The sequence below is a fragment of the Poromitra crassiceps genome (genome assembly GCF_964638095.1).
Source record: "Poromitra crassiceps genome assembly, contig: HAP1_SCAFFOLD_226, whole genome shotgun sequence".
NCBI lineage: Eukaryota > Metazoa > Chordata > Actinopteri > Beryciformes > Melamphaidae > Poromitra > Poromitra crassiceps.
The window spans coordinates 263,495-290,000 of NW_028152165.1; the positions used below are offsets into that span (position 1 = coordinate 263,495).

A 26,506-nucleotide genomic window follows, 5' to 3' on the forward strand; every position below is an offset into this window, starting at 1 on the left:
AGCTGGACTGTGTGTGATGTGTTCATACTAACACTAAGTCTGTTGACTAGTACATAGCTGGACTGTGTGTGATGTGTTCATACTAACACTAAGTCTGTTGACTAGTACATAGCTGGACTGTGTGTGATGTGTTCATACTAACACTAAGTCTGTTGACTAGTACATAGCTGGACTGTGTGATGTGTTCATACTAACACTAAGTCTGTTGACTAGTACATAGCTGGACTGTGTGTGATGTGTTCATTATAACACTAAGTCTGTTGACTAGTACATAGCTGGACTGTGTGTGATGTGTTCATACTAACACTAAGTCTGTTGACTTAAAGTACATAGCTGGACTGTGTGTGATGTGTTCATACTAACACTAAGTCTGTTGACTAGTACATAGCTGGACTGTGTGTGATGTGTTCATACTAACACTAAGTCTGTTGACTAGTACATAGCTGGACTGTGTGTGATGTGTTCATACTAACACTAAGTCTGTTGACTTAAAGTACATAGCTGGACTGTGTGTGATGTGTTCATACTAACACTAAGTCTGTTGACTTAAAGTACATAGCTGGACTGTGTGTGATGTGTTCATACTAACACTAAGTCTGTTGACTTAAAGTACATAGCTGGACTGTGTGTGATGTGTTCATACTAACACTAAGTCTGTTGACTTAAAGTACATAGCTGGACTGTGTGATGTGTTCATACTAACACTAAGTCTGTTGACTAGTACATAGCTGGACTGTGTGTGATGTGTTCATACTAACACTAAGTCTGTTGACTAGTACATAGCTGGACTGTGTGATGTGTTCATACTAACACTAAGTCTGTTGACTTAAAGTACATAGCTGGACTGTGTGATGTGTTCATACTAACACTAAGTCTGTTGACTAGTACATAGCTGGACTGTGTGATGTGTTCATACTAACACTAAGTCTGTTGACTTAAAGTACATAGCTGGACTGTGTGTGATGTGTTCATACTAACACTAAGTCTGTTGACTAGTACATAGCTGGACTGTGTGTGATGTGTTCATACTAACACTAAGTCTGTTGACTTAAAGTACATAGCTGGACTGTGTGATGTGTTCATACTAACACTAAGTCTGTTGACTAGTACATAGCTGGACTGTGTGTGATGTGTTCATACTAACACTAAGTCTGTTGACTAGTACATAGCTGGACTGTGTGATGTGTTCATACTAACACTAAGTCTGTTGACTTAAAGTACATAGCTGGACTGTGTGATGTGTTCATACTAACACTAAGTCTGTTGACTAGTACATAGCTGGACTGTGTGTGATGTGCTCATACTAACACTAAGTCTGTTGACTTAAAGTACATAGCTGGACTGTGTGTGATGTGTTCATACTAACACTAAGTCTGTTGACTAGTACATAGCTGGACTGTGTGTGATGTGTTCATACTAACACTAAGTCTGTTGACTAGTATATAGCTGGACTGTGTGTGATGTGTTCATACTAACACTAAGTATGTTGACTTAAAGTACATAGCTGGACTGTGTGTGATGTGCTCATACTAACACTAAGTCTGTTGACTTAAAGTACATAGCTGGACTGTGTGTGATGTGTTCATACTAACACTAAGTCTGTTGACTAGTACATAGCTGGACTGTGTGATGTGTTCATACTAACACTAAGCCTGTTGACTAGTACATAGCTGGACTGTGTGTGATGTGTTCATACTAACACTAAGTCTGTTGACTAGTACATAGCTGGACTGTGTGTGATGTGTTCATACTAACACTAAGTCTGTTGACTAGTACATAGCTGGACTGTGTGTGATGTGTTCATACTAACACTAAGTCTGTTGACTAGTACATAGCTGGACTGTGTGTGATGTGTTCATACTAACACTAAGTCTGTTGACTACTAACACTAAGTCTGTTGACTTAAAGTACATAGCTGGACTGTGTGTGATGTGTTCATACTAACACTAAGTCTGTTGACTTAAAGTACATAGCTGGACTGTGTGTGATGTGTTCATACTAACACTAAGTCTGTTGACTTAAAGTACATAGCTGGACTGTGTGTGATGTGTTCATACTAACACTAAGTCTGTTGACTAGTACATAGCTGGACTGTGTGTGATGTGTTCATACTAACACTAAGTCTGTTGACTTAAAGTACATAGCTGGACTGTGTGTGATGTGTTCATACTAACACTAAGTCTGTTGACTAGTACATAGCTGGACTGTGTGTGATGTGTTCATACTAACACTAAGTCTGTTGACTAGTACATAGCTGGACTGTGTGATGTGTTCATACTAACACTAAGTATGTTGACTTAAAGTACATAGCTGGACTGTGTGTGATGTGCTCATACTAACACTAAGTCTGTTGACTTAAAGTACATAGCTGGACTGTGTGTGATGTGTTCATACTAACACTAAGTCTGTTGACTAGTACATAGCTGGACTGTGTGATGTGTTCATACTAACACTAAGCCTGTTGACTAGTACATAGCTGGACTGTGTGTGATGTGTTCATACTAACACTAAGTCTGTTGACTAGTACATAGCTGGACTGTGTGTGATGTGTTCATACTAACACTAAGTCTGTTGACTAGTACATAGCTGGACTGTGTGTGATGTGTTCATACTAACACTAAGTCTGTTGACTTAAAGTACATAGCTGGACTGTGTGTGATGTGTTCATACTAACACTAAGTCTGTTGACTAGTACATAGCTGGACTGTGTGATGTGTTCATACTAACACTAAGTCTGTTGACTTAAAGTACATAGCTGGACTGTGTGATGTGTTCATACTAACACTAAGTCTGTTGACTAGTACATAGCTGGACTGTGTGTGATGTGCTCATACTAACACTAAGTCTGTTGACTTAAAGTACATAGCTGGACTGTGTGTGATGTGTTCATACTAACACTAAGTCTGTTGACTAGTACATAGCTGGACTGTGTGTGATGTGTTCATACTAACACTAAGTCTGTTGACTAGTATATAGCTGGACTGTGTGTGATGTGTTCATACTAACACTAAGTATGTTGACTTAAAGTACATAGCTGGACTGTGTGTGATGTGCTCATACTAACACTAAGTCTGTTGACTTAAAGTACATAGCTGGACTGTGTGTGATGTGTTCATACTAACACTAAGTCTGTTGACTAGTACATAGCTGGACTGTGTGATGTGTTCATACTAACACTAAGCCTGTTGACTAGTACATAGCTGGACTGTGTGTGATGTGTTCATACTAACACTAAGTCTGTTGACTAGTACATAGCTGGACTGTGTGTGATGTGTTCATACTAACACTAAGTCTGTTGACTAGTACATAGCTGGACTGTGTGTGATGTGTTCATACTAACACTAAGTCTGTTGACTAGTACATAGCTGGACTGTGTGTGATGTGTTCATACTAACACTAAGTCTGTTGACTAGTACATAGCTGGACTGTGTGTGATGTGTTCATACTTACACTAAGTCTGTTGACTAGTACATAGCTGGACTGTGTGTGATGTGTTCATACTAACACTAAGTCTGTTGACTAGTACATAGCTGGACTGTGTGATGTGTTCATACTAACACTAAGTCTGTTGACTTAAAGTACATAGCTGGACTGTGTGATGTGTTCATACTAACACTAAGTCTGTTGACTAGTACATAGCTGGACTGTGTGTGATGTGCTCATACTAACACTAAGTCTGTTGAATTAAAGTACATAGCTGGACTGTGTGTGATGTGTTCATACTAACACTAAGTCTGTTGACTAGTACATAGCTGGACTGTGTGTGATGTGTTCATACTAACACTAAGTCTGTTGACTAGTACATAGCTGGACTGTGTGTGATGTGTTCATACTAACACTAAGTCTGTTGACTAGTACATAGCTGGACTGTGTGTGATGTGTTCATACTAACACTAAGTCTGTTGACTTAAAGTACATAGCTGGACTGTGTGTGATGTGCTCATACTAACACTAAGTATGTTGACTAGTACATAGCTGGACTGTGTGTGATGTGTTCATACTAACACTAAGTCTGTTGACTAGTACATAGCTGGACTGTGTGTGATGTGTTCATACTAACACTAAGTCTGTTGACTTAAAGTACATAGCTGGACTGTGTGATGTGTTCATACTAACACTAAGTCTGTTGACTAGTACATAGCTGGACTGTGTGTGATGTGCTCATACTAACACTAAGTCTGTTGACTTAAAGTACATAGCTGGACTGTGTGATGTGTTCATACTAACACTAAGTCTGTTGACTAGTACATAGCTGGACTGTGTGTGATGTGCTCATACTAACACTAAGTCTGTTGACTTAAAGTACATAGCTGGACTGTGTGTGATGTGTTCATACTAACACTAAGTCTGTTGACTAGTACATAGCTGGACTGTGTGTGATGTGTTCATACTAACACTAAGTCTGTTGACTAGTATATAGCTGGACTGTGTGTGATGTGTTCATACTAACACTAAGTATGTTGACTTAAAGTACATAGCTGGACTGTGTGTGATGTGCTCATACTAACACTAAGTCTGTTGACTTAAAGTACATAGCTGGACTGTGTGTGATGTGTTCATACTAACACTAAGTCTGTTGACTAGTACATAGCTGGACTGTGTGATGTGTTCATACTAACACTAAGCCTGTTGACTAGTACATAGCTGGACTGTGTGTGATGTGTTCATACTAACACTAAGTCTGTTGACTAGTACATAGCTGGACTGTGTGTGATGTGTTCATACTAACACTAAGTCTGTTGACTAGTACATAGCTGGACTGTGTGTGATGTGTTCATACTAACACTAAGTCTGTTGACTTAAAGTACATAGCTGGACTGTGTGTGATGTGTTCATACTAACACTAAGTCTGTTGACTAGTACATAGCTGGACTGTGTGATGTGTTCATACTAACACTAAGTCTGTTGACTTAAAGTACATAGCTGGACTGTGTGATGTGTTCATACTAACACTAAGTCTGTTGACTAGTACATAGCTGGACTGTGTGTGATGTGCTCATACTAACACTAAGTCTGTTGACTTAAAGTACATAGCTGGACTGTGTGTGATGTGTTCATACTAACACTAAGTCTGTTGACTAGTACATAGCTGGACTGTGTGTGATGTGTTCATACTAACACTAAGTCTGTTGACTAGTATATAGCTGGACTGTGTGTGATGTGTTCATACTAACACTAAGTATGTTGACTTAAAGTACATAGCTGGACTGTGTGTGATGTGCTCATACTAACACTAAGTCTGTTGACTTAAAGTACATAGCTGGACTGTGTGTGATGTGTTCATACTAACACTAAGTCTGTTGACTAGTACATAGCTGGACTGTGTGATGTGTTCATACTAACACTAAGCCTGTTGACTAGTACATAGCTGGACTGTGTGTGATGTGTTCATACTAACACTAAGTCTGTTGACTAGTACATAGCTGGACTGTGTGTGATGTGTTCATACTAACACTAAGTCTGTTGACTAGTACATAGCTGGACTGTGTGTGATGTGTTCATACTAACACTAAGTCTGTTGACTAGTACATAGCTGGACTGTGTGTGATGTGTTCATACTAACACTAAGTCTGTTGACTAGTACATAGCTGGACTGTGTGTGATGTGTAGCTGGACTGTGTGTGATGTGTTCATACTAACACTAAGTCTGTTGACTAGTACATAGCTGGACTGTGTGTGATGTGTTCATACTAACACTAGGGCTGTCCCAGCGAGTCGACGTAATCGATGACGTCGACTACGTAATTACGTCGACGCACGCTACGTGCGTCGACACGTCACAAAACAAAAAAGATGGCAGCGATGGCCAGAAAAAGTAGTCATTTCTGCACCGCAGCGAACATAACATTACACCATTTAACGGTGTTATTCGGCCGTTTAACGTTAACGTACATATTTCCGTTTGCTTTCATGGCTAACATGTAGAAAATTGATTAAACTAACGTTACAGACCATTGTTAGTCTGTTGCTGCTCACGTTAATTTACTGCGTGCATCATTTAACAGTGCTATTCGGCTTTTTACATTCTTCTGTTTGGGTTCACGGCCATGTAAGATGAGATCAAAACTAACGTTACAGACCATTGTTACAGTCTGTGACTGTTAGTCTGTAAATCGTTTGTATTATTTATTTCCTTACCCCCACACTGATGCAAACATACATTTGGCTGAGTTAGCTGCACAATGCACATTACTCCAGTGATTAAATAAATCCATGTCCTGTAAAAATACTGATCCTCCTCAGTTTAGGGAAAGGGTTCATCCATACAGTGATGAATCATGATGATGATCAATTTAATCTATGTGTCAGGTGGTCCAGTATTTTCGTGATGAGAGCAGGCAACTGACAAATAGGCAGGCACTATCTATTATATAATAAGATTCATATTAATAATAATAATAATTCATATGATCATATCATAATAACAGACATGGAAATTAGACTTAGACTAATTTTAAATATGTCCCTCCCTACAGTATTATATTATTATTTATCTCTCTCTCTTTTCAGGAAGCAAAGCAGTGTGGAAGAGTTTTTCCCCAAACGAGAATGAGATGGTTAAATAAAATACTGAAATTGAGAAGTTTTTGTTTATTTATTTGTTTTGGGTAAATTTATTGTTATATAATAAAAAAATTAAATAGAAAATAATCGCTAGATTAATCGACTAATCGAAAAAATAATCGTTAGTCGAATCGATAAGAAAATAATCGTTTGGGACAGCCCTAACTAACACTAAGTCTGTTGACTTAAAGTACATAGCTGGACTGTGTGTGATGTGCTCATACTAACACTAAGTCTGTTGACTAGTACATAGCTGGACTGTGTGTGATGTGTTCATACTAACACTAAGTCTGTTGACTAGTACATAGCTGGACTGTGTGTGATGTGTTCATACTAACACTAAGTCTGTTGACTTAAAGTACATAGCTGGACTGTGTGTGATGTGCTCATACTAACACTAAGTCTGTTGACTAGTACATAGCTGGACTGTGTGTGATGTGTTCATACTAACACTAAGTCTGTTGACTAGTACATAGCTGGACTGTGTGTGATGTGTTCATACTAACACTAAGTCTGTTGACTAGTACATAGCTGGACTGTGTGTGATGTGTTCATACTAACACTAAGTCTGTTGACTAGTACATAGCTGGACTGTGTGATGTGTTCATACTAACACTAAGTCTGTTGACTAGTACATAGCTGGACTGTGTGTGATGTGTTCATACTAACACTAAGTCTGTTGACTTAAAGTACATAGCTGGACTGTGTGATGTGTTCATACTAACACTAAGTCTGTTGACTAGTACATAGCTGGACTGTGTGTGATGTGTTCATACTAACACTAAGTCTGTTGACTAGTACATAGCTGGACTGTGTGATGTGTTCATACTAACACTAAGTCTGTTGACTTAAAGTACATAGCTGGACTGTGTGTGATGTGTTCATACTAACACTAAGTCTGTTGACTTAAAGTACATAGCTGGACTGTGTGTGATGTGTTCATACTAACACTAAGTCTGTTGACTTAAAGTACATAGCTGGACTGTGTGTGATGTGTTCATACTAACACTAAGTCTGTTGACTTAAAGTACATAGCTGGACTGTGTGTGATGTGTTCATACTAACACTAAGTCTGTTGACTAGTACATAGCTGGACTGTGTGATGTGTTCATACTAACACTAAGTCTGTTGACTAGTACATAGCTGGACTGTGTGATGTGTTCATACTAACACTAAGTCTGTTGACTTAAAGTACATAGCTGGACTGTGTGTGATGTGTTCATACTAACACTAAGTCTGTTGACTAGTACATAGCTGGACTGTGTGATGCGTTCATACTAACACTAAGTCTGTTGACTTAAAGTACATAGCTGGACTGTGTGATGTGTTCATACTAACACTAAGTCTGTTGACTAGTACATAGCTGGACTGTGTGTGATGTGTTCATACTAACACTAAGTCTGTTGACTAGTACATAGCTGGACTGTGTGTGATGTGTTCATACTAACACTAAGTCTGCTGACTAGTACATAGCTGGACTGTGTGTGATGTGTTCATACTAACACTAAGTCTGTTGACTTAAAGTACATAGCTGGACTGTGTGTGATGTGTTCATACTAACACTAAGTCTGTTGACTAGTACATAGCTGGACTGTGTGTGATGTGTTCATACTAACACTAAGTCTGTTGACTAGTACATAGCTGGACTGTGTGTGATGTGTTCATACTAACACTAAGTCTGTTGACTAGTACATAGCTGGACTGTGTGATGTGTTCATACTAACACTAAGTCTGTTGACTAGTACATAGCTGGACTGTGTGTGATGTGTTCATACTAACACTAAGTCTGTTGACTAGTACATAGCTGGACTGTGTGTGATGTGTTCATACTAACACTAAGTCTGTTGACTTAAAGTACATAGCTGGACTGTGTGTGATGTGTTCATACTAACACTAAGTCTGTTGACTAGTACATAGCTGGACTGTGTGTGATGTGTTCATACTAACACTAAGTCTGTTGACTAGTACATAGCTGGACTGTGTGATGTGTTCATACTAACACTAAGTCTGTTGACTAGTACATAGCTGGACTGTGTGTGATGTGTTCATACTAACACTAAGTCTGTTGACTAGTACATAGCTGGACTGTGTGTGATGTGTTCATACTAACACTAAGTCTGTTGACTACTAACACTAAGTCTGTTGACTTAAAGTACATAGCTGGACTGTGTGTGATGTGTTCATACTAACACTAAGTCTGTTGACTTAAAGTACATAGCTGGACTGTGTGTGATGTGTTCATACTAACACTAAGTCTGTTGACTTAAAGTACATAGCTGGACTGTGTGTGATGTGTTCATACTAACACTAAGTCTGTTGACTAGTACATAGCTGGACTGTGTGTGATGTGTTCATACTAACACTAAGTCTGTTGACTTAAAGTACATAGCTGGACTGTGTGTGATGTGTTCATACTAACACTAAGTCTGTTGACTAGTACATAGCTGGACTGTGTGTGATGTGTTCATACTAACACTAAGTCTGTTGACTAGTACATAGCTGGACTGTGTGATGTGTTCATACTAACACTAAGTATGTTGACTTAAAGTACATAGCTGGACTGTGTGTGATGTGCTCATACTAACACTAAGTCTGTTGACTTAAAGTACATAGCTGGACTGTGTGTGATGTGTTCATACTAACACTAAGTCTGTTGACTAGTACATAGCTGGACTGTGTGATGTGTTCATACTAACACTAAGCCTGTTGACTAGTACATAGCTGGACTGTGTGTGATGTGTTCATACTAACACTAAGTCTGTTGACTAGTACATAGCTGGACTGTGTGTGATGTGTTCATACTAACACTAAGTCTGTTGACTAGTACATAGCTGGACTGTGTGTGATGTGTTCATACTAACACTAAGTCTGTTGACTTAAAGTACATAGCTGGACTGTGTGTGATGTGTTCATACTAACACTAAGTCTGTTGACTAGTACATAGCTGGACTGTGTGATGTGTTCATACTAACACTAAGTCTGTTGACTTAAAGTACATAGCTGGACTGTGTGATGTGTTCATACTAACACTAAGTCTGTTGACTAGTACATAGCTGGACTGTGTGTGATGTGCTCATACTAACACTAAGTCTGTTGACTTAAAGTACATAGCTGGACTGTGTGTGATGTGTTCATACTAACACTAAGTCTGTTGACTAGTACATAGCTGGACTGTGTGTGATGTGTTCATACTAACACTAAGTCTGTTGACTAGTATATAGCTGGACTGTGTGTGATGTGTTCATACTAACACTAAGTATGTTGACTTAAAGTACATAGCTGGACTGTGTGTGATGTGCTCATACTAACACTAAGTCTGTTGACTTAAAGTACATAGCTGGACTGTGTGTGATGTGTTCATACTAACACTAAGTCTGTTGACTAGTACATAGCTGGACTGTGTGATGTGTTCATACTAACACTAAGCCTGTTGACTAGTACATAGCTGGACTGTGTGTGATGTGTTCATACTAACACTAAGTCTGTTGACTAGTACATAGCTGGACTGTGTGTGATGTGTTCATACTAACACTAAGTCTGTTGACTAGTACATAGCTGGACTGTGTGTGATGTGTTCATACTAACACTAAGTCTGTTGACTAGTACATAGCTGGACTGTGTGTGATGTGTTCATACTAACACTAAGTCTGTTGACTAGTACATAGCTGGACTGTGTGTGATGTGTAGCTGGACTGTGTGTGATGTGTTCATACTAACACTAAGTCTGTTGACTAGTACATAGCTGGACTGTGTGTGATGTGTTCATACTAACACTAGGGCTGTCCCAGCGAGTCGACGTAATCGATGACGTCGACTACGTAATTACGTCGACGCACGCTACGTGCGTCGACACGTCACAAAACAAAAAAGATGGCAGCGATGGCCAGAAAAAGTAGTCATTTCTGCACCGCAGCGAACATAACATTACACCATTTAACGGTGTTATTCGGCCGTTTAACGTTAACGTACATATTTCCGTTTGCTTTCATGGCTAACATGTAGAAAATTGATTAAACTAACGTTACAGACCATTGTTAGTCTGTTGCTGCTCACGTTAATTTACTGCGTGCATCATTTAACAGTGCTATTCGGCTTTTTACATTCTTCTGTTTGGGTTCACGGCCATGTAAGATGAGATCAAAACTAACGTTACAGACCATTGTTACAGTCTGTGACTGTTAGTCTGTAAATCGTTTGTATTATTTATTTCCTTACCCCCACACTGATGCAAACATACATTTGGCTGAGTTAGCTGCACAATGCACATTACTCCAGTGATTAAATAAATCCATGTCCTGTAAAAATACTGATCCTCCTCAGTTTAGGGAAAGGGTTCATCCATACAGTGATGAATCATGATGATGATCAATTTAATCTATGTGTCAGGTGGTCCAGTATTTTCGTGATGAGAGCAGGCAACTGACAAATAGGCAGGCACTATCTATTATATAATAAGATTCATATTAATAATAATAATAATTCATATGATCATATCATAATAACAGACATGGAAATTAGACTTAGACTAATTTTAAATATGTCCCTCCCTACAGTATTATATTATTATTTATCTCTCTCTCTTTTCAGGAAGCAAAGCAGTGTGGAAGAGTTTTTCCCCAAACGAGAATGAGATGGTTAAATAAAATACTGAAATTGAGAAGTTTTTGTTTATTTATTTGTTTTGGGTAAATTTATTGTTATATAATAAAAAAATTAAATAGAAAATAATCGCTAGATTAATCGACTAATCGAAAAAATAATCGTTAGTCGAATCGATAAGAAAATAATCGTTTGGGACAGCCCTAACTAACACTAAGTCTGTTGACTTAAAGTACATAGCTGGACTGTGTGTGATGTGCTCATACTAACACTAAGTCTGTTGACTAGTACATAGCTGGACTGTGTGTGATGTGTTCATACTAACACTAAGTCTGTTGACTAGTACATAGCTGGACTGTGTGTGATGTGTTCATACTAACACTAAGTCTGTTGACTTAAAGTACATAGCTGGACTGTGTGTGATGTGCTCATACTAACACTAAGTCTGTTGACTAGTACATAGCTGGACTGTGTGTGATGTGTTCATACTAACACTAAGTCTGTTGACTAGTACATAGCTGGACTGTGTGTGATGTGTTCATACTAACACTAAGTCTGTTGACTAGTACATAGCTGGACTGTGTGTGATGTGTTCATACTAACACTAAGTCTGTTGACTAGTACATAGCTGGACTGTGTGATGTGTTCATACTAACACTAAGTCTGTTGACTAGTACATAGCTGGACTGTGTGTGATGTGTTCATACTAACACTAAGTCTGTTGACTTAAAGTACATAGCTGGACTGTGTGATGTGTTCATACTAACACTAAGTCTGTTGACTAGTACATAGCTGGACTGTGTGTGATGTGTTCATACTAACACTAAGTCTGTTGACTAGTACATAGCTGGACTGTGTGATGTGTTCATACTAACACTAAGTCTGTTGACTTAAAGTACATAGCTGCATAGCATTATCTTGAGCAACCGGGTCATGATTTCTGGAAAGAGACGTTGCTGTTGAGTTTTTGAAATGTATTTTGTGTGTGCTTTGAGCACAACAAGCCGAGTGTCATCCAGTTCCATTGTATTGGAGAGAAGGCAGGAATTTCTAGGCCCGATATCTCCAAAACTCAGGCAACTAACACAAAATGATCTATATGGATAAATAGCACTTTTGGATTTTAGGGTGAACTGTCCCTTTAACAGTGGACTGGAGTCTCAGCTCACCTGTTTGAGTCCAGAGAACATGAAGGCATCAGAGGGTTCCACAGCCATCTCCACCTCCTGGACCAGAGACGTTCTGTTCTGGATGTGGTACCGCACCGCCAGAGACTCTCTGACCCGCCCAAACGATGGCAGCTCTTCACACACACAGACACGCATGCACACACACGCACGCACGCACGCACGCACACACACACACACACACACACACACACACACACACACACACACACACACACACACACACACAGGCATATGGAAATATGGTTAATATATCAGAATCAGAATCAGAATCACTTTTATTGCCACAGTATGCAAGTTACATACGAGGAATTTGTCTTAGTGTCTGTATGCAGCGTAGCGGTTACATCAATATACAGAGATAAGAAGTAGGAAGATAACTAACGGCAAATGTATCAAGTGTTGAAACGTCTTTTTGTGAGTTTGACTCAATATCTGGCATGTATTTGCAACATTTCTACATAAGCATAACGTGTCATAAATGGCTAGGCAGTAGATAGTATAGTATAGTATAGTATAATATAGTATAATATAGTATAATATAGTATAGTATAGTATAGTATAATCTATAGGCAGTAGGCATACGGACATGGAGTGTAAAAACTATTCATTGCAGCAACATATTATACTGACCAGCATGGACGTATAGAGGGACCGTCTCCAGCATGACATGAGGCAGAGTCACTGTGGTCTGGACCAGAGGACTGTCTGGACCGGACGACTGTCTGTTAACAGAAGGGTACAATAAAGTTCACATGCTATTTTTTAACTGTATCAAACATGTCTCATGGGTCTTTAAAACAAGGTTATCAATTCTGTTGCAAAATAATAAAAAAATTCAAATCCAGCCTCAGTGGGACTTCTCTATGTGCTCTGTCTCTCCCCTCATTAACTATGTGCTCTGTCTCTATGTGCTGCGTGATTTCTAACCCCACATAGTTAGTTAAGTTAAGTTATCCTTTATTTATCCCCTTGGGGAAATTCATCCTCTGCATTTGACCCATCCTCTACTAGGAACCTTCCTAGAACTAGGAGCAGTGGGCAGCCACTGTGCAGCGCCCGGGGACCAACTCCAGTTCTTTTGCCAGTACCTTGGTCAGGGGCACTGACAGGAGTATTAACCCTAACATACATGTCTTTCTTTGGTGAAGGGAGGAAACCGGAGCACCCGGAGAAAACCCACACGGACACGGGGAGAACATGCAAACTCCACACAGAAAGGACCTGGGACGACCGGGGTTCGAACCCGGGACCTTCTTGCTGTGAGGCAACAGTGTTAACCACTGAGCCACCGTGCCGTCCAGATGGGATAAGCAATAACCACGCCCTGTGGCGCTGGGATTGGCCAGGAGCATTGAAGCTTGGGACTAAAGCACCTGGGGTTTTTCATCTTTTAAAATAAAGATGTTTAAAAAACTATTGCTTGTTACATTTTCAGTGCTGTACCTTTTCTCTGGGTAAGAATTGAGCTTGAAATTAACGATATGATACATTATATTATATGAGCTATGAACGTGAACACAAGACCGTTTATATTATTGCATGTTTTTGTAGATTGTGTACATTGTGTAGATTACAATTATTATGCTTATTATTATTATTACTATGCTAAGGAAGGTAGGTGACCATAATTCATTTCAATGTCCGCTCTCGAAATCGCTGTCCGTTCTCAAGAGCTATTCAGTTGGTTCATGAAATCGCTGGGCTGCGTGCCCTCCAGTGTTGCTCCTGGCCAATCCCGGCGCCACAGGGCGTGGTTATTGCTTATCCTATGTGGGGTTAGAAATCAGTGCTCTGTCTCTCCCCTCATTAACTATGTGCTGTTTTGATAAGATGATCTGTTGGGATAGATCCATCTTTGGTGCAGTTGATTGTTTTCTGTATGAACAGAAACATCTGGTATATACTCAAAATGCACCTAACCTGGCTCAGGATCCTGACAGAGTTTTTCATAATAAAAGCTAAATTATTTAAAGCCCCAGGCGTCTCTAGCTTAGAAAATAACATGGCTGGCAGGGAGGAGTTGGCATTAGAGCTGACCTCCAGTTTTAGCCACAGGGGTCCCTTGCCGCCAAAACATTGGCAGCCCAGTAGCAGTGCCTAAACACTGGTAAGGTCAGCCCTCCTTCAGACTTGGGTTTTTGCAAGTGAATTTTTGAAATTCTATGGTTCTTATAGTTCCAGATGTAGTACAGAATTATGGAGCCCAGTTCTTTGAAGAAAGCCGATGTAAGGAAGATGGGAATGTTTTGACAAAGATAGTGGAACCTCTTAACCGAGTTTATACAGCCAAGCATGGACAAAGGGAGGATATATTATGGTCTATCTCTTGATACATGATCTAGAAATGTGTTTTGTGCATTTTCATGTGCATACAGTATGTACAGTATGTGTGAGTGTGTGTGTACCTCCTCCATGATATCAAGTACTGTCCTGTAGCCACAGTGTTGTTGCCGTTGGTGACCGGTGGACACTGGAGACAGAAACACTCGCTGGCACACTCGCCTGTCTGTAGAACCACTGCACGCGCACACACACACACACGCACACGCGCACACACACACACGCACACACACACACACACACACACACACACACACACACACACACACACCGAGACGATAATTATTGGAAAATAATCTGTGACAGGGTGATCAGGCACTGACGTGAACCCCAGCCTTAATAATATACCTAAAGATCATATAGTGTGCCCCGACATCAACAAAATCTAGGTAGTTTTGCAATGAAGCATATATATATATATATATATATATATATACACACACACACACACATAGATTATAGATTAATTACACACAAAGTGAAATATTTCTAGCCTTGATTCGTTTCATTTTTCATAATTTTGGCCTACAGCTCCACAAAACCCCCCAAAACAGTATTTCAAGAAATTAGAATAGTGTGAAGAAAATCAACAGTTACTTCTCAGTTATGACTGATTCCAGCCTCAGTCCACTCCCTCTGAATCTCCGCCAAATTTTTTAATCGTCTTTGCTTGACAATCCGCTGAAGCTCACGGTCATCCATGGTATTTCCATGATATTCAAATTTTTTGGAACGGTTCTGTGTATATATATATATGTGTGTGTGTGTGTGTGTGTGTGTGTGTGTGTGTGTGTGTGTGTGTGTGTGCATTTTTTAATCCTTGTTTCCCCCCACCCCCTTTTAATTCTGCCGCTGCTCCTTTGCATAGAAAATGAGTCAGTTGAGGTGGTTGGGGCATCTGGTAAGGATCCCTCCTGGAGGCACGTCCAGCTTGGAGGAGACCACGGGGCAGAGCGAGGGGCTAGGTGGAGAGATTATATCTCCACGCTGGCCTGGGAACGACTCGGGATCCCCCAGTCAGAGCTGGCTAATGTGGCCAGGGAAAGGCAAGTCTGGGGTCCCCTGCTGGTCCCCTGCTGGAACTGCTACCTCCGCGACTCGACCCCGGATAAGCGGTTGAAGATGGATGGATAGATGGATGTTTTATTCTTATTCGTTAGTGTGTTGCTTTTGATTCTTTGTATTTGATTTCATTTTCTTTGTATGTCTGTCATGTAGCATGTGTTGTTGTCTTGGACCGCAGGAAGACTAGCTGTCGTCTAGGCGTCAGCTAATGGGGATCATTATAAATAAATGAAGAAATAAATTATATATATATATATATATATAAGATATATAAAATAAACAGATACCTTGTTGTAGCTGTGAGTGGAGCTGGGGGGTGCTGCTCGTCATGGTAACCAGCTGCAGAGAGGAGGCGGCCAGCAGGAGGGGCCAAGGAGACGACGACAGCAGGTCGCTCATCAACAGGAAGGGGATGTCCACTGCTACCCGCTCCAACGGCTCAAACTTCAAAGATACAAGCAGATATACCGTAATCATAATAATTTAATTCATTAAATCAGTCATCAAGACAGAAGTGATCCCTGCCATCACCCAATCCAATGACTCACCCTGTAAACTAGGGCATTCACACCCAGTCATCGACTACTCCCAAAAGGTAGTTGACTAGTCACAGGTGACCCAATAGAAATGACAAATTCTCATCATAAACAGCCAGTAAAGGGTTAACTAATGTAGGCTGGACCAACCTGGGAAAATGTGAAATAGCAGTGTCCTGATTGGCTCTGAGAGGCTGTTTATAAATGAGCCACTTGTCTGAGCTAGGGCGTGTACCACGAATGGAGATCAACAGATCCAGGATCTGTCCCCTTGATCTGGTTTGACTAAAAAGCTAGCTAAAAGATACCACGAAGGAGGTTATCAGCTGGGTCTGTCAATTTAGGATTTCCCTAACCAGCTCTGAGCTCGTGCACATGAAAATGCGCGTGCACAGGAGCTCGTGCCCACGAAAGAGGCGTGGTTTATAAGAACTAGCCAATCACAATGCAATATGGACAGCGCCAGACACGCCTATTTCCACATTAATTCAAAGCGCACATCAAAGTGTATTAATTATAGCGGAGCTTTACTGTATGTCAGAATCAAAAATCCGTGTTGGATATTAGTCTGTTACTGAAGGACTGTCTAACGTTACCACTTTTATTCACATCAGTCATTTAATTTCTTTGAACAGCAGTTTCTGCCTCCACGAGCCTATAGTAGTTTATAAACTCAATAAAACCTGCATGTCTTGTTTGCGAGTGGAAGTAATGTGTAATCTCAGTCTAAATTTCCAAAATCTGTAGGCCTATTTATTTAAAATCTAAAAGAAACATAGGATAAATGAATAATGATCTCTTATCACTCATGATGTGTTTGTGCTGTTTATTGACACTGATTGGCTAAACATTAGTCCCCTACGCTGATAGACTAATCCTTTTTTCACCCCAAGAAATCCCTGTTGCATAGCATGATGCTAAAGCAGAAGCAGCCACAACTCAACTCAGTGGAGTGGGCGGATTGGAAGGTCTGGACCCAGGCAACCACTAGATGGCAGAAGGGTACTTTAAAACAACAGCTTGAGTTTCTTCACCTGCAAAAAGCCACTGTCTTTTTTTTGGCAGTTTGAGTTATTATTATTACTGCATAAGTTATTACCTCTGGCAAACGAGTACTTTAAGGAGTAGTTTAAATTGAAAGTCAAATCGAATCCTGACACACCTAGTGTGAATACATGGTAACACAAGCAATCGCTTTCTCATCTGAGACTAGGGATGAAATGATTACCAGTTTAATGATAAACCGTGTTACCGTGATTACAGTGCTTTGAAAAACATGGTGAATCTGGAGTTTTCAATATAAAACTTATAACTTATTATTATTGAGCGTATTATCAGTACTTTTTGAACATTTTCAGCACATTTTAACAACTAGGCATCTGGCACACTCAATTCCTAGTCGCTATTCCCGCCCTGCAGCTGGCATACGCAGCTCGGCTGCTGCGTGGCCTCGCCCTGCAGCTTGCATAATGAAGCTTGGCTGCTGCGTGGCCTCGCCTCCTCTATTGGCGTGCGTGGGTGTGTTGCTCACAAAATGTTATTGTCCTTAAGTTTACGTGTGTGTGTGTGTGCCCCTTAATTTTACATGTGCGTGTGCGTGTGTGTGTGTGTGTGTGTGTGTGTGTGTGTGAGTGTGTGTGTGTGTGAGTGTGCGTGTGTGCGTGCCCCAGCAAGTAGAGCTGTGCATCTTCACTGATCTCATGATTCGATACGATTATACAAGTCTACGATTCGATTCGATTCGATTATACGATGCATCTTAAATCGATGCATCACTGAGGACCGCAATGGAAATAAGCCGCAAGGCCTTATTGTGTTTTTATCCTCGGTGAAAGGTCTGTGACTTTTTTCACCAAATAAATCAATCAATCAATCAAAAAACTTTTTCCGCAATACATGATTTATTTTTTCTCACTTTCTTTTTTCTCACTGTGTGGCTACTTTTAAAATAAAAGTGCATTTGGAATTGCATTGTATTATGATCCATAATTAAAATAAACAACTGCATGTACTTACATTCTATTTTATTTCATTATAAAAAATAAATAAATAAATAATCGATTTTTGATATTTGTTAATCGATTCAGAATCGTCCTATTAAGCATCGCGATGCATCTCTGAATCGATTATTTTCGGCAGCTCTACCAGCAAGTGGGCAATGTCTGTTTGTTTGTTTACATTTTTGTCCCACTGATATCATAGGAGGCATTGTGACATCACTGATGTCATCAGTGACGTCATAAGACTGATGATGTCATCAGTGATGTCATAAGATGATTTTGCTCTTATGACATCACTGATGACATCATCAGTCTTATGACACATCACTGTCACAATGCCTCCTATGACATCATCAGTCGGACAAAAATTGAAATAAACAAACATTGCTCCCTTTTATAATAGATACCGTGATAATAAATACTTATAACAGCGATACATTTGGTCATTATAATCGTGATAAGAATACAATTTTAAATTTGAATAGTTTCATCTCTATCTGAGACAATCTAAAAGAACAGTGTTTTAGATCATTAGACTCAGAAACATGGATGAACATTGTTGAGCCAAAAGCTAAAAGACTCACAGACAAACACTGACACACTTGTGCTATAAAGCATCAGCTACAGACCTTGGTGGACACAAACTTGACAGACACCTCGAATGGGACCACGGTCTCTATGGTAACAGTCTCATCCTGCAAGAGAAAAGGGAGGAGTCAATCAGAGGAGGTAGTGCTCAGCGTCAGCACTGACTCTAGATCAGTGCTTCTTCAAATACAGGTTGGGACAGCAAGGCTTTTCCTGCATAGAGGAATTGTTGGCACCCCAAAGGCGTCTTCGCCCCCCAGAGAGAGGTTTTAGCGTTGTACATTAAAAAGTTACACTAAATTGTAAGGGACATTACTTTATTCTTTGATTATGGGGTGCAATAAAAGAGAAAAAATCCTGGAAATGACTGATACACTGTAGGACAAGCTGCATATTAAAGGAAGGGTTTGCGATTTTTAACCCACTTTGTATATCATTATAATCTCAGTAATATAAGCAGATGGACAGTGCTGACCTTCTCTATATGTTTTCCACACAGAGAAATATCCTCCATTTGTCTGCCTGCAGAAACACCAGCTGGTCTGAATCATTAACTCATTGAGTGCCAGCCACTTTTGGAAAACGGATGCTCCCAGTGCCAGCCCTTTCAGAGCGTTTTCAGTGATAACTCAAGCCCCACAGAATATTGTGTGATATTACTATGTAAACACCGAACACGCCCAAAGAACGATGAGACTCTCTTGTATCATCAGCAAAAAAAGTTTATTGATATCATTTTCCGTTCTTTAGTTATCAGCCGGAGAAGATAGGTTGATTTCACCAAAAACAGACGTTTCAAACTAGAAGCTGAGATAATGAGCCTTTTGTGAAATGAAGCATTTCAAGCACATCACTGACTCTGAAGCTAATATTTTCTGATGTAGTGACACCTCAAAAATAATTTCCTTCAATAAAAGAGCGAAAACAAAGGAATTTTGATGGCAAAATAATATTTTTTAGCTGCAACCAGCAGCGCTGGCCCCTGCGTGGTCTTGATTTACTGCTGGTGGGCATCAGATATTCTAGCTTGTGTTTGCCAATCTGTCTGTCCATCGAGCCTGCTGTCTGGGTCGGTGTTGTATGGTGCCCTGCGTGCCCCACCCCCCTCAACTGCACACTCCTCCTCCGTGGGAGTGTCTCTGGTGGCTCTCTGCTCTGAATTTTCCACTGCACGTTTCAAAGTGCGCTGCACCCAGCCTATTTTCACAGCACTCCGCCGTTTTTGTCGCCGGCTCCCAGCGCTTCCAGCTGAGAATAATTTATCTTTTCAGAAAGACGCTCGTGTCGGGTGCTCCTTTTCTGGCAACTAATCATGTGGAGGGGCTATCGCAACAGACAGAAAGGCTCAATTGTGGGAGCAGATTGGCACAGCTAACGTTACAGCATGCATCGGTTTCCGTGTGCCCAGTGCCCACGGCTTCTTCTGTTTTTTTCCTCGCCTTTCTCTAATCTGGAGAGCACTGTCGCCACCTAATGGGTCCGTAAAATAGCTTTTACACATTCAACATCCCCCATATTTTTACAGGAGATGCATCAGGCTTTGATCCACGTCCCACCGTCAAAAAACGCAATTGACGTCTTTAGACGTCATTGGCACTCTACGTTACTATTTGAATTGACGTCTTTAGACGTCATTGGCACTCAATGAGTTAAGGCTCGATGCGATTCTCCGCGGATGTGCGCACACAGAAAGAATGAAAAGAAACGCCTAACGCATCATTCTGATACAGAAGTGCTGGAATAAAGTGCAGAGCGCTCAGTGCAGGAGAAACATGAAGAGAAGGTCAAGGCTGCCCATCTGCATATATGACTGACCTTGTAATGATACAAAGCAGCAAAGCTTTCCTGCAACTCAAAATCAAGCATTTTTACTGCATCATTTTAGATCATAGTAAAGTTAAAGTCCCACATTTGTACTGTACCGCTGAAATAGCTTCCTTTCTCAAACTCGGGGTGCTTGAAAACACATTGCTCCATTAAGTTCAGTCTGTACGTCGTGGCCCCATCATGCTTAGTGGCACCCCCATAGGCTGGTTTAGCAAGCCTGGTTCTCCGGGTGAAAATACACCTGGTGTTAGTGCTGCTTTACCTGGCTGCTGCTTTACCTGGCTGCTGCTTTACCTGGCTGCTGCTTTACCTGGCTGCTGCTTTACCTGGCTGCTGCTTTACCTGGCTGCTGCTTTACCTGGCTGCTGCTTTACCTGGCTGCTGCTTTACCTCGCTGCTGCTTTACCTGGCTGCTGCTTTACCTGGCTGCTGCTTTACCTGGCTGCTGCTTTACCTTACTGCTGCTTTACCTTACTGCTGCTTTACCTGGCTGCTGCTTTACCTTGTGACACTTGCAGCTGATGGGTTGTCCTTCCACAGTGGTGTCGATGCTGTAGGCCACGTGGAACAGGAAGACCCTTGGCCCAGTCGTTACACACCTCACGTACACACACCTCTCCACCTGGAGACAAATGCACATACTGGATTACTATTGTTTTTGCCATTTGGGGAGCTGAACATGTAGGCAGGTAGGTGGGTGACTGACCACTGACCTAAAAAAGGATGGACAGAGCTGTCCCATTGATTTTGGGCTCCCGTTTGGAGTTCAAACATTGGACCGTCGCCATCTTGATTTTTCGTCAGCAGAGTGGGAGGGAATGGGTTGAGTCCGTCTGCACCTCCTCACGTGAGATGGGAGTTTCCCAGAGCCCCAGAGCCGCAGCTCCGCCTGGTATTGGTCCGTGATCGGCAAGCTGCGCGATCACTGGACAGGTGATCTGTCAATCACCCCCTTTCCTATCGTCTATTTTACTCCAAACGGGCGAGTTATAAAAAAAATGACGCCCCTACAGTTGTTATGAAAAGGTGAAATTAACTATATAGACCAAAACCATGTTAACTCATTGAGTGCCAGCCACTTTTGGAAAACGGATGCTCCCAGTGCCAGCCCTTTCAGAGCGTTTTCAGTGATTTCTCAAGACCCACAGAATATTGTGTGATATTACTATGTAAACACCGAACACGCCCAAAGAACGATGAGACTATCTTGTATCATCAGCAAAAAAAAGTTTATTGATATCATTTTCCGTTCTTTAGTTATCAGCAGGAGAAGATAGGTTGGTTTCAGCAAAAACAGACGTTTCAAACTAGAAGCTGAGATAATGAGCCTTTTGTGAAATGAAGCATTTCAAGCACATCACTGACCCTGAACCTAATATTTTCTGATGTAGTGACACCTCAAAAATAATTTCCTTCAATAAAACAGATGGCAAAATAATATTTTTTAGCTGCAACCAGCAGCGCTGGCCCCTGCGTGCGCAGACCCTACACCTTCTTGCTGGTCTTGATTTACTGCTGGTGGGCATCAGATATTCCAGCTTGTGTTTGCCAATCTGTCCATCGAGCCTGCTGTCTGGGTCGGTGTTGTATGGTGCCCTGCGTGCCCCACCCCCCTCAACTGCAAACCCCTCCTCCGTGGGAGTGTCTCTGGTGGCTCTCTGCTCTGAATTTTCCGCTGCACGTTTCAAAGTGCGCTGGCTGCATCCAGCCTATTTTCACAGCGTTCCGCCGTTTTTGTCGCCGGCTCCCAGCGCTTCCAGCTGAGAATAATTTATCTTTTCAGAAAGACACTGGTGTCGGCTGTCGGGTGCTCCTTTTCTGGCAACTAATCATGTGGAGGGGCTATCGCAACAGACAGAAAGGCTCAATTGTGGGAGCAGATTGGCTGATGTTCACAGGCACAGCTAACGTTACAGCATGCATCGGTTTCCGTTTCCCCATGGCTTCTTCTCTGTTTTTTTCCTCACCTTTCTCTAATCTGGAGAGCACTGTCGCCACCTAATGGGTCCGTAAAATAGCTTATACACCTTCAACATCCCCCATATTTTTTCAGGAGATGCATCAGGCTTTGATCCACGTCCCACCGTCAAAAAACGCAATTGACGACTTTAGTCGTCATTGGCACTCTACGTTACTATTTGAATTGACGACTTTAGTCGTCATTGGCACTCAATGAGTTAAGGGCCAGGCATTTTAACATGGGGGTGAACGGTCAGGAACGACGGGACTTCTGAGCCCTGCCTCAAGTGGCCATGCGAGGAATTACAGTTTTCAGGGTTACTTCCTGGTCCTCGTGGGAAAACCTTGCTCACTGTGGGCGATAGGTTCAAATGCATAGCGTAGTTAAAGGTGACACAGCAAAGCGCAGCAGGCTGAGAGAGGTGAATACAGCAGGATCAGATAATAAGGATATGATGCACTGCGTGGCAGGAAGTCAGCTATTTACAGGACGTTAATCCATGCATTACACATGGCCCTATTTCCTCTGTTCCAGGCCGTTGCTCTGTGCGTTATACACAGCCCTATGTGTGTGTGTGTGTGTGTGTGTGTGTGTGTGTGTGTGTGTGTGTGCGTGTGCGTGTGCGTGTGTGTGTGTGTACCTTCTGGCCTGGGTGGAGGTCTCCCACAGGGATGTCAGGCAGCAGGGCAGGGTCTGTGTCGTCACACACTGTGGAGCCGCTGAGCGTCACCTGGGTGCTCTGGCTCAGGTTGGCATCCTGGCCTGGAGACACCAATCAAAACAACGCATACACACAATCGGTGCTTTGGGACCGCAGGAACCTTTTCATAGTGCTAGGATACAATAGACCCTTCTCACGGGGGACATTTTGTGTCGAAAAGGCAGGGTAAACACAGGTGCAAGCAAAACACTAATGAGGGTTTCCAACTTCCACGATTGGAATTTGGAAACCCTCATTAGTGTTTTATGCTTTGCTGTCAAGCTACTACAATAGCAGCGTTTAGCATGCTAACCACCGGCCTCACTTCAGCATTCCTATGGTTCCTATTGGCGGGGCGACTGCAAACAGAAAAAAGCCCTTGGAGGTATGTAGTTCTCTGGAAACCTCCCCACTGGGCAGTTCCTCTCAGGGAGTCCGCAGAACTGTTTAAGGCCGTTTCACACCGGTGCGGATCTCCGTGTGAATAATTGACACGGACATTCGCAAAAAGATGTTTTAATTAGTTGTAATTGAAGCTTGCACACCGCGGCCGAACATTCATGCGGCATTTTATTTTTCCGAATGGACATTGACGTCTGCACGGAAACACCTGCGGAAAATACGTTTGACCAATGAAATCCTTTGTTTACAGCTGATGTCATACCTCCACTACTCTTGCCAAACCCCCCGGCTAATCAATTTGGTTTCTCAACATCCAATTTTATTTTATATGACAACCACCATGACGATCAACACCGAAATCAACGACAATAGATCTTCAATTCGCCCAGCAGCTGGGATCCACTGAAGATGGTAATGTAGCTGTTGTGTAACAAATTGCTACTTGCTAACGTTGTAAACCACTGTTGTAAATGGATGGAGCTAATGTTAGCCACTTGTATCCAAGTGCTAACTATCAGTTTAGCATAAAATTTGGGGTCCGCTGCTACTGCTTCCATTTTCTCTTCTCATTGTTTTTTCAACTGATGGAAATTTCCCTGCCTCCAGTTTCTTTTCATGGCTTGTCTCGCTGCTGTGTCTGTCTGTCTGTCTGTCTGACGTTAGCCGACTAGTAGCTAGCTTGCGCTTGCGGGTAGGTGGTGCTGTCCTACTAGACGGGAGCCCAGGAGGGACACTAACTACTGGTTACACTGAACACTGTTTTTCCGCTGCGGAAAATGAACGTGGGACTGCGAATAATTCGCACCGGACCTGTGTGTATAGGTTGCAATGCGGAAGATTCGCACGGAATTTCGTACCGCATTCCGCCTCCGCACCGCATCTGTGTGAAACGGCCTTTAGTCTGAAAGCACCTAATGCTACCATGAAGACCAATCAACACAAAACATACACACGATGTTACCATGGAGTTTGGCAAGACAAAAACAGGTTCTCCTTACCATGACGGTACAGAAGATGTTCTCCCGATTTTAGTGGGGATGCAATATTTCCACTAAATATAGTCCCACATATATAAATGATGTGATTTTTGCTGGAGTCTGTAACAAACAAGCATGTTACCTTACGACTGGACAATATGATTTGTAGGCCGGGGCATCTCTGAAGCACCACACTTTTACCTTCATTAAATTCCAGCTGCTCCTGCCATTGGATATTGCACTTGGCCAAATCCAACATGGATTGGATTAATTGTGTCCTTTCTGCTGTACTGCAGCTCGTTCTGTATACCGTACCTGGTTTGAGGCCGGCCGTCAGTTTAACATCTCTGGCCACGCCCTCCTCCTGTGATTGGACGGTGAGGGTGATGCAGTACATCTCGTTGGTGAGCGCAGGAGGCTGGTGGCTCAGCTCCACACAGATCTTTGGGACTCTGGAGATGATCCTAACAAGACAGGAACAAAGACAACCAGCTCACCACATTTCTGTGGCAAACAGAGCAGTGCACGTAGCAACTGATAATGTAATACCTGCAGGGTAATGTGAAGGGGAAAAACACATTGTAAGTGTAAGATGTTGGAAAATCTCCCTTGAAATGGGCCAGTAGTTAAGAGGTGGGACACAGATTTTTTTTTTTACCCATTCATGTAATAAGGACTTATAATGGTAATAGCTCAAAAGGCACGTGACGTAAATTGTCGCGCAAGTAAAGTTCTGCATTCATTTTCTCTGTAGACATTTAGATAAATCCTTATATAACGAGTTTTAAGGCTCAAACCAAGCCAACCCGTGACCTACTGAATCGTGAGTGACCATAAAACATTCGGTTTAAGCGAGAACAAAAAATAACAACGGGAAAATAAATGTAACGTAGAATTTCACTGGCGGGGGAGGGGGGGGGGGGGGAGATGGCACAGAGCACTGTGAGTTTTGAGGTGAAGATGAAAGTATAAACGGGACAGTGCTACAGTGTCAGATGGAAGGCGTGCAGCAATCACCACTCACCTGGTTAAAGTTATGGTGTTCTTCAAAACTGTGGAAAAGGAGTCTTAAATCCATGCTTCTGATGAGCGACCAATCAATATAATCCAGCAGGTCAAAAGTATTTCTCTAAAGTTGCCATCATACAAAAAACGGAGAAACGCGGGCCATAACTTTGCGCCGACGACGGACAGACAAGTGGTCAAGTATAATTCATTACACTATATCTTGCAGACGGTCATTTAATAAACAAAACAACGTTCCGTTTCTTACCGTTCCTGAGATATCGCATTACCCAGCATGAAAATGACGTTCCTGAGGTCACCTTGAAATTTGACCACCAAAATCAAATCAGTTCATCCTTGAGTCCAAGTGGATGTTTGAGCCAAATTTGAAGCAATTCCATCGAGGCGTCCTGTGACGGACAACCCGAAAATATAATGCCTTCAGCCACGGCTATCGCCAGGTGGAGGCATAAAAACGTTTGCCCTTTTTTTCCGTGACAAAGACGAGACAATGATGAGCTAAAAATAGATCCTGATCATAAAAACTATGACGTATTGTATGTGTATTTTTCATTGACGAGACGAACGTTAACAGAAAGTAAACACAAAGCACATGGCTACTGGCTGTCATCGGCACAGGCTTTTGCTGCTGGACTGCAGCCAGGGCAGCTTTGTATGGAGTTTGGACCAATGGACCTTCGCCAACAATGGCTTTGTATTTCTCGGTCCAATGGGACATTTGACTACTATGGG

The 26,506-nt window shown here is 41.8% G+C and overlaps 2 protein-coding genes across 2 annotated transcripts in view; both read right to left on the reverse strand.

Annotated features, from left to right (window-relative positions):
- LOC310800855 (WD repeat-containing protein 76-like) overlaps positions 1-12,098 on the reverse strand; it is a gene marked incomplete at both ends in the record, with an annotated part of 133,715 nt that extends 121,617 nt beyond the window's left edge. The window contains one exon of the mRNA XM_083664752.1: positions 12,091-12,098. Coding sequence (XP_083520878.1) covers positions 12,091-12,098 — 8 coding nt within the window. The remainder of the gene's footprint in view (positions 1-12,090) is intronic.
- Positions 12,099-12,323: 225 nt separating this feature from the next.
- Positions 12,324-26,506, reverse strand: part of LOC310800856 (trafficking protein particle complex subunit 11-like) — a gene marked incomplete at its 3' end in the record, with an annotated part of 47,623 nt that continues 33,440 nt past the window's right edge. The window contains exons 20-27 of the mRNA XM_083664753.1: positions 25,064-25,212; positions 23,310-23,431; positions 21,212-21,331; positions 18,924-18,989; positions 16,046-16,202; positions 14,759-14,870; positions 12,984-13,075; positions 12,324-12,466 (exon numbers count right to left, since the gene is read on the reverse strand). Coding sequence (XP_083520879.1) covers positions 12,324-12,466; positions 12,984-13,075; positions 14,759-14,870; positions 16,046-16,202; positions 18,924-18,989; positions 21,212-21,331; positions 23,310-23,431; positions 25,064-25,212 — 961 coding nt within the window. The remainder of the gene's footprint in view (positions 12,467-12,983; positions 13,076-14,758; positions 14,871-16,045; positions 16,203-18,923; positions 18,990-21,211; positions 21,332-23,309; positions 23,432-25,063; positions 25,213-26,506) is intronic.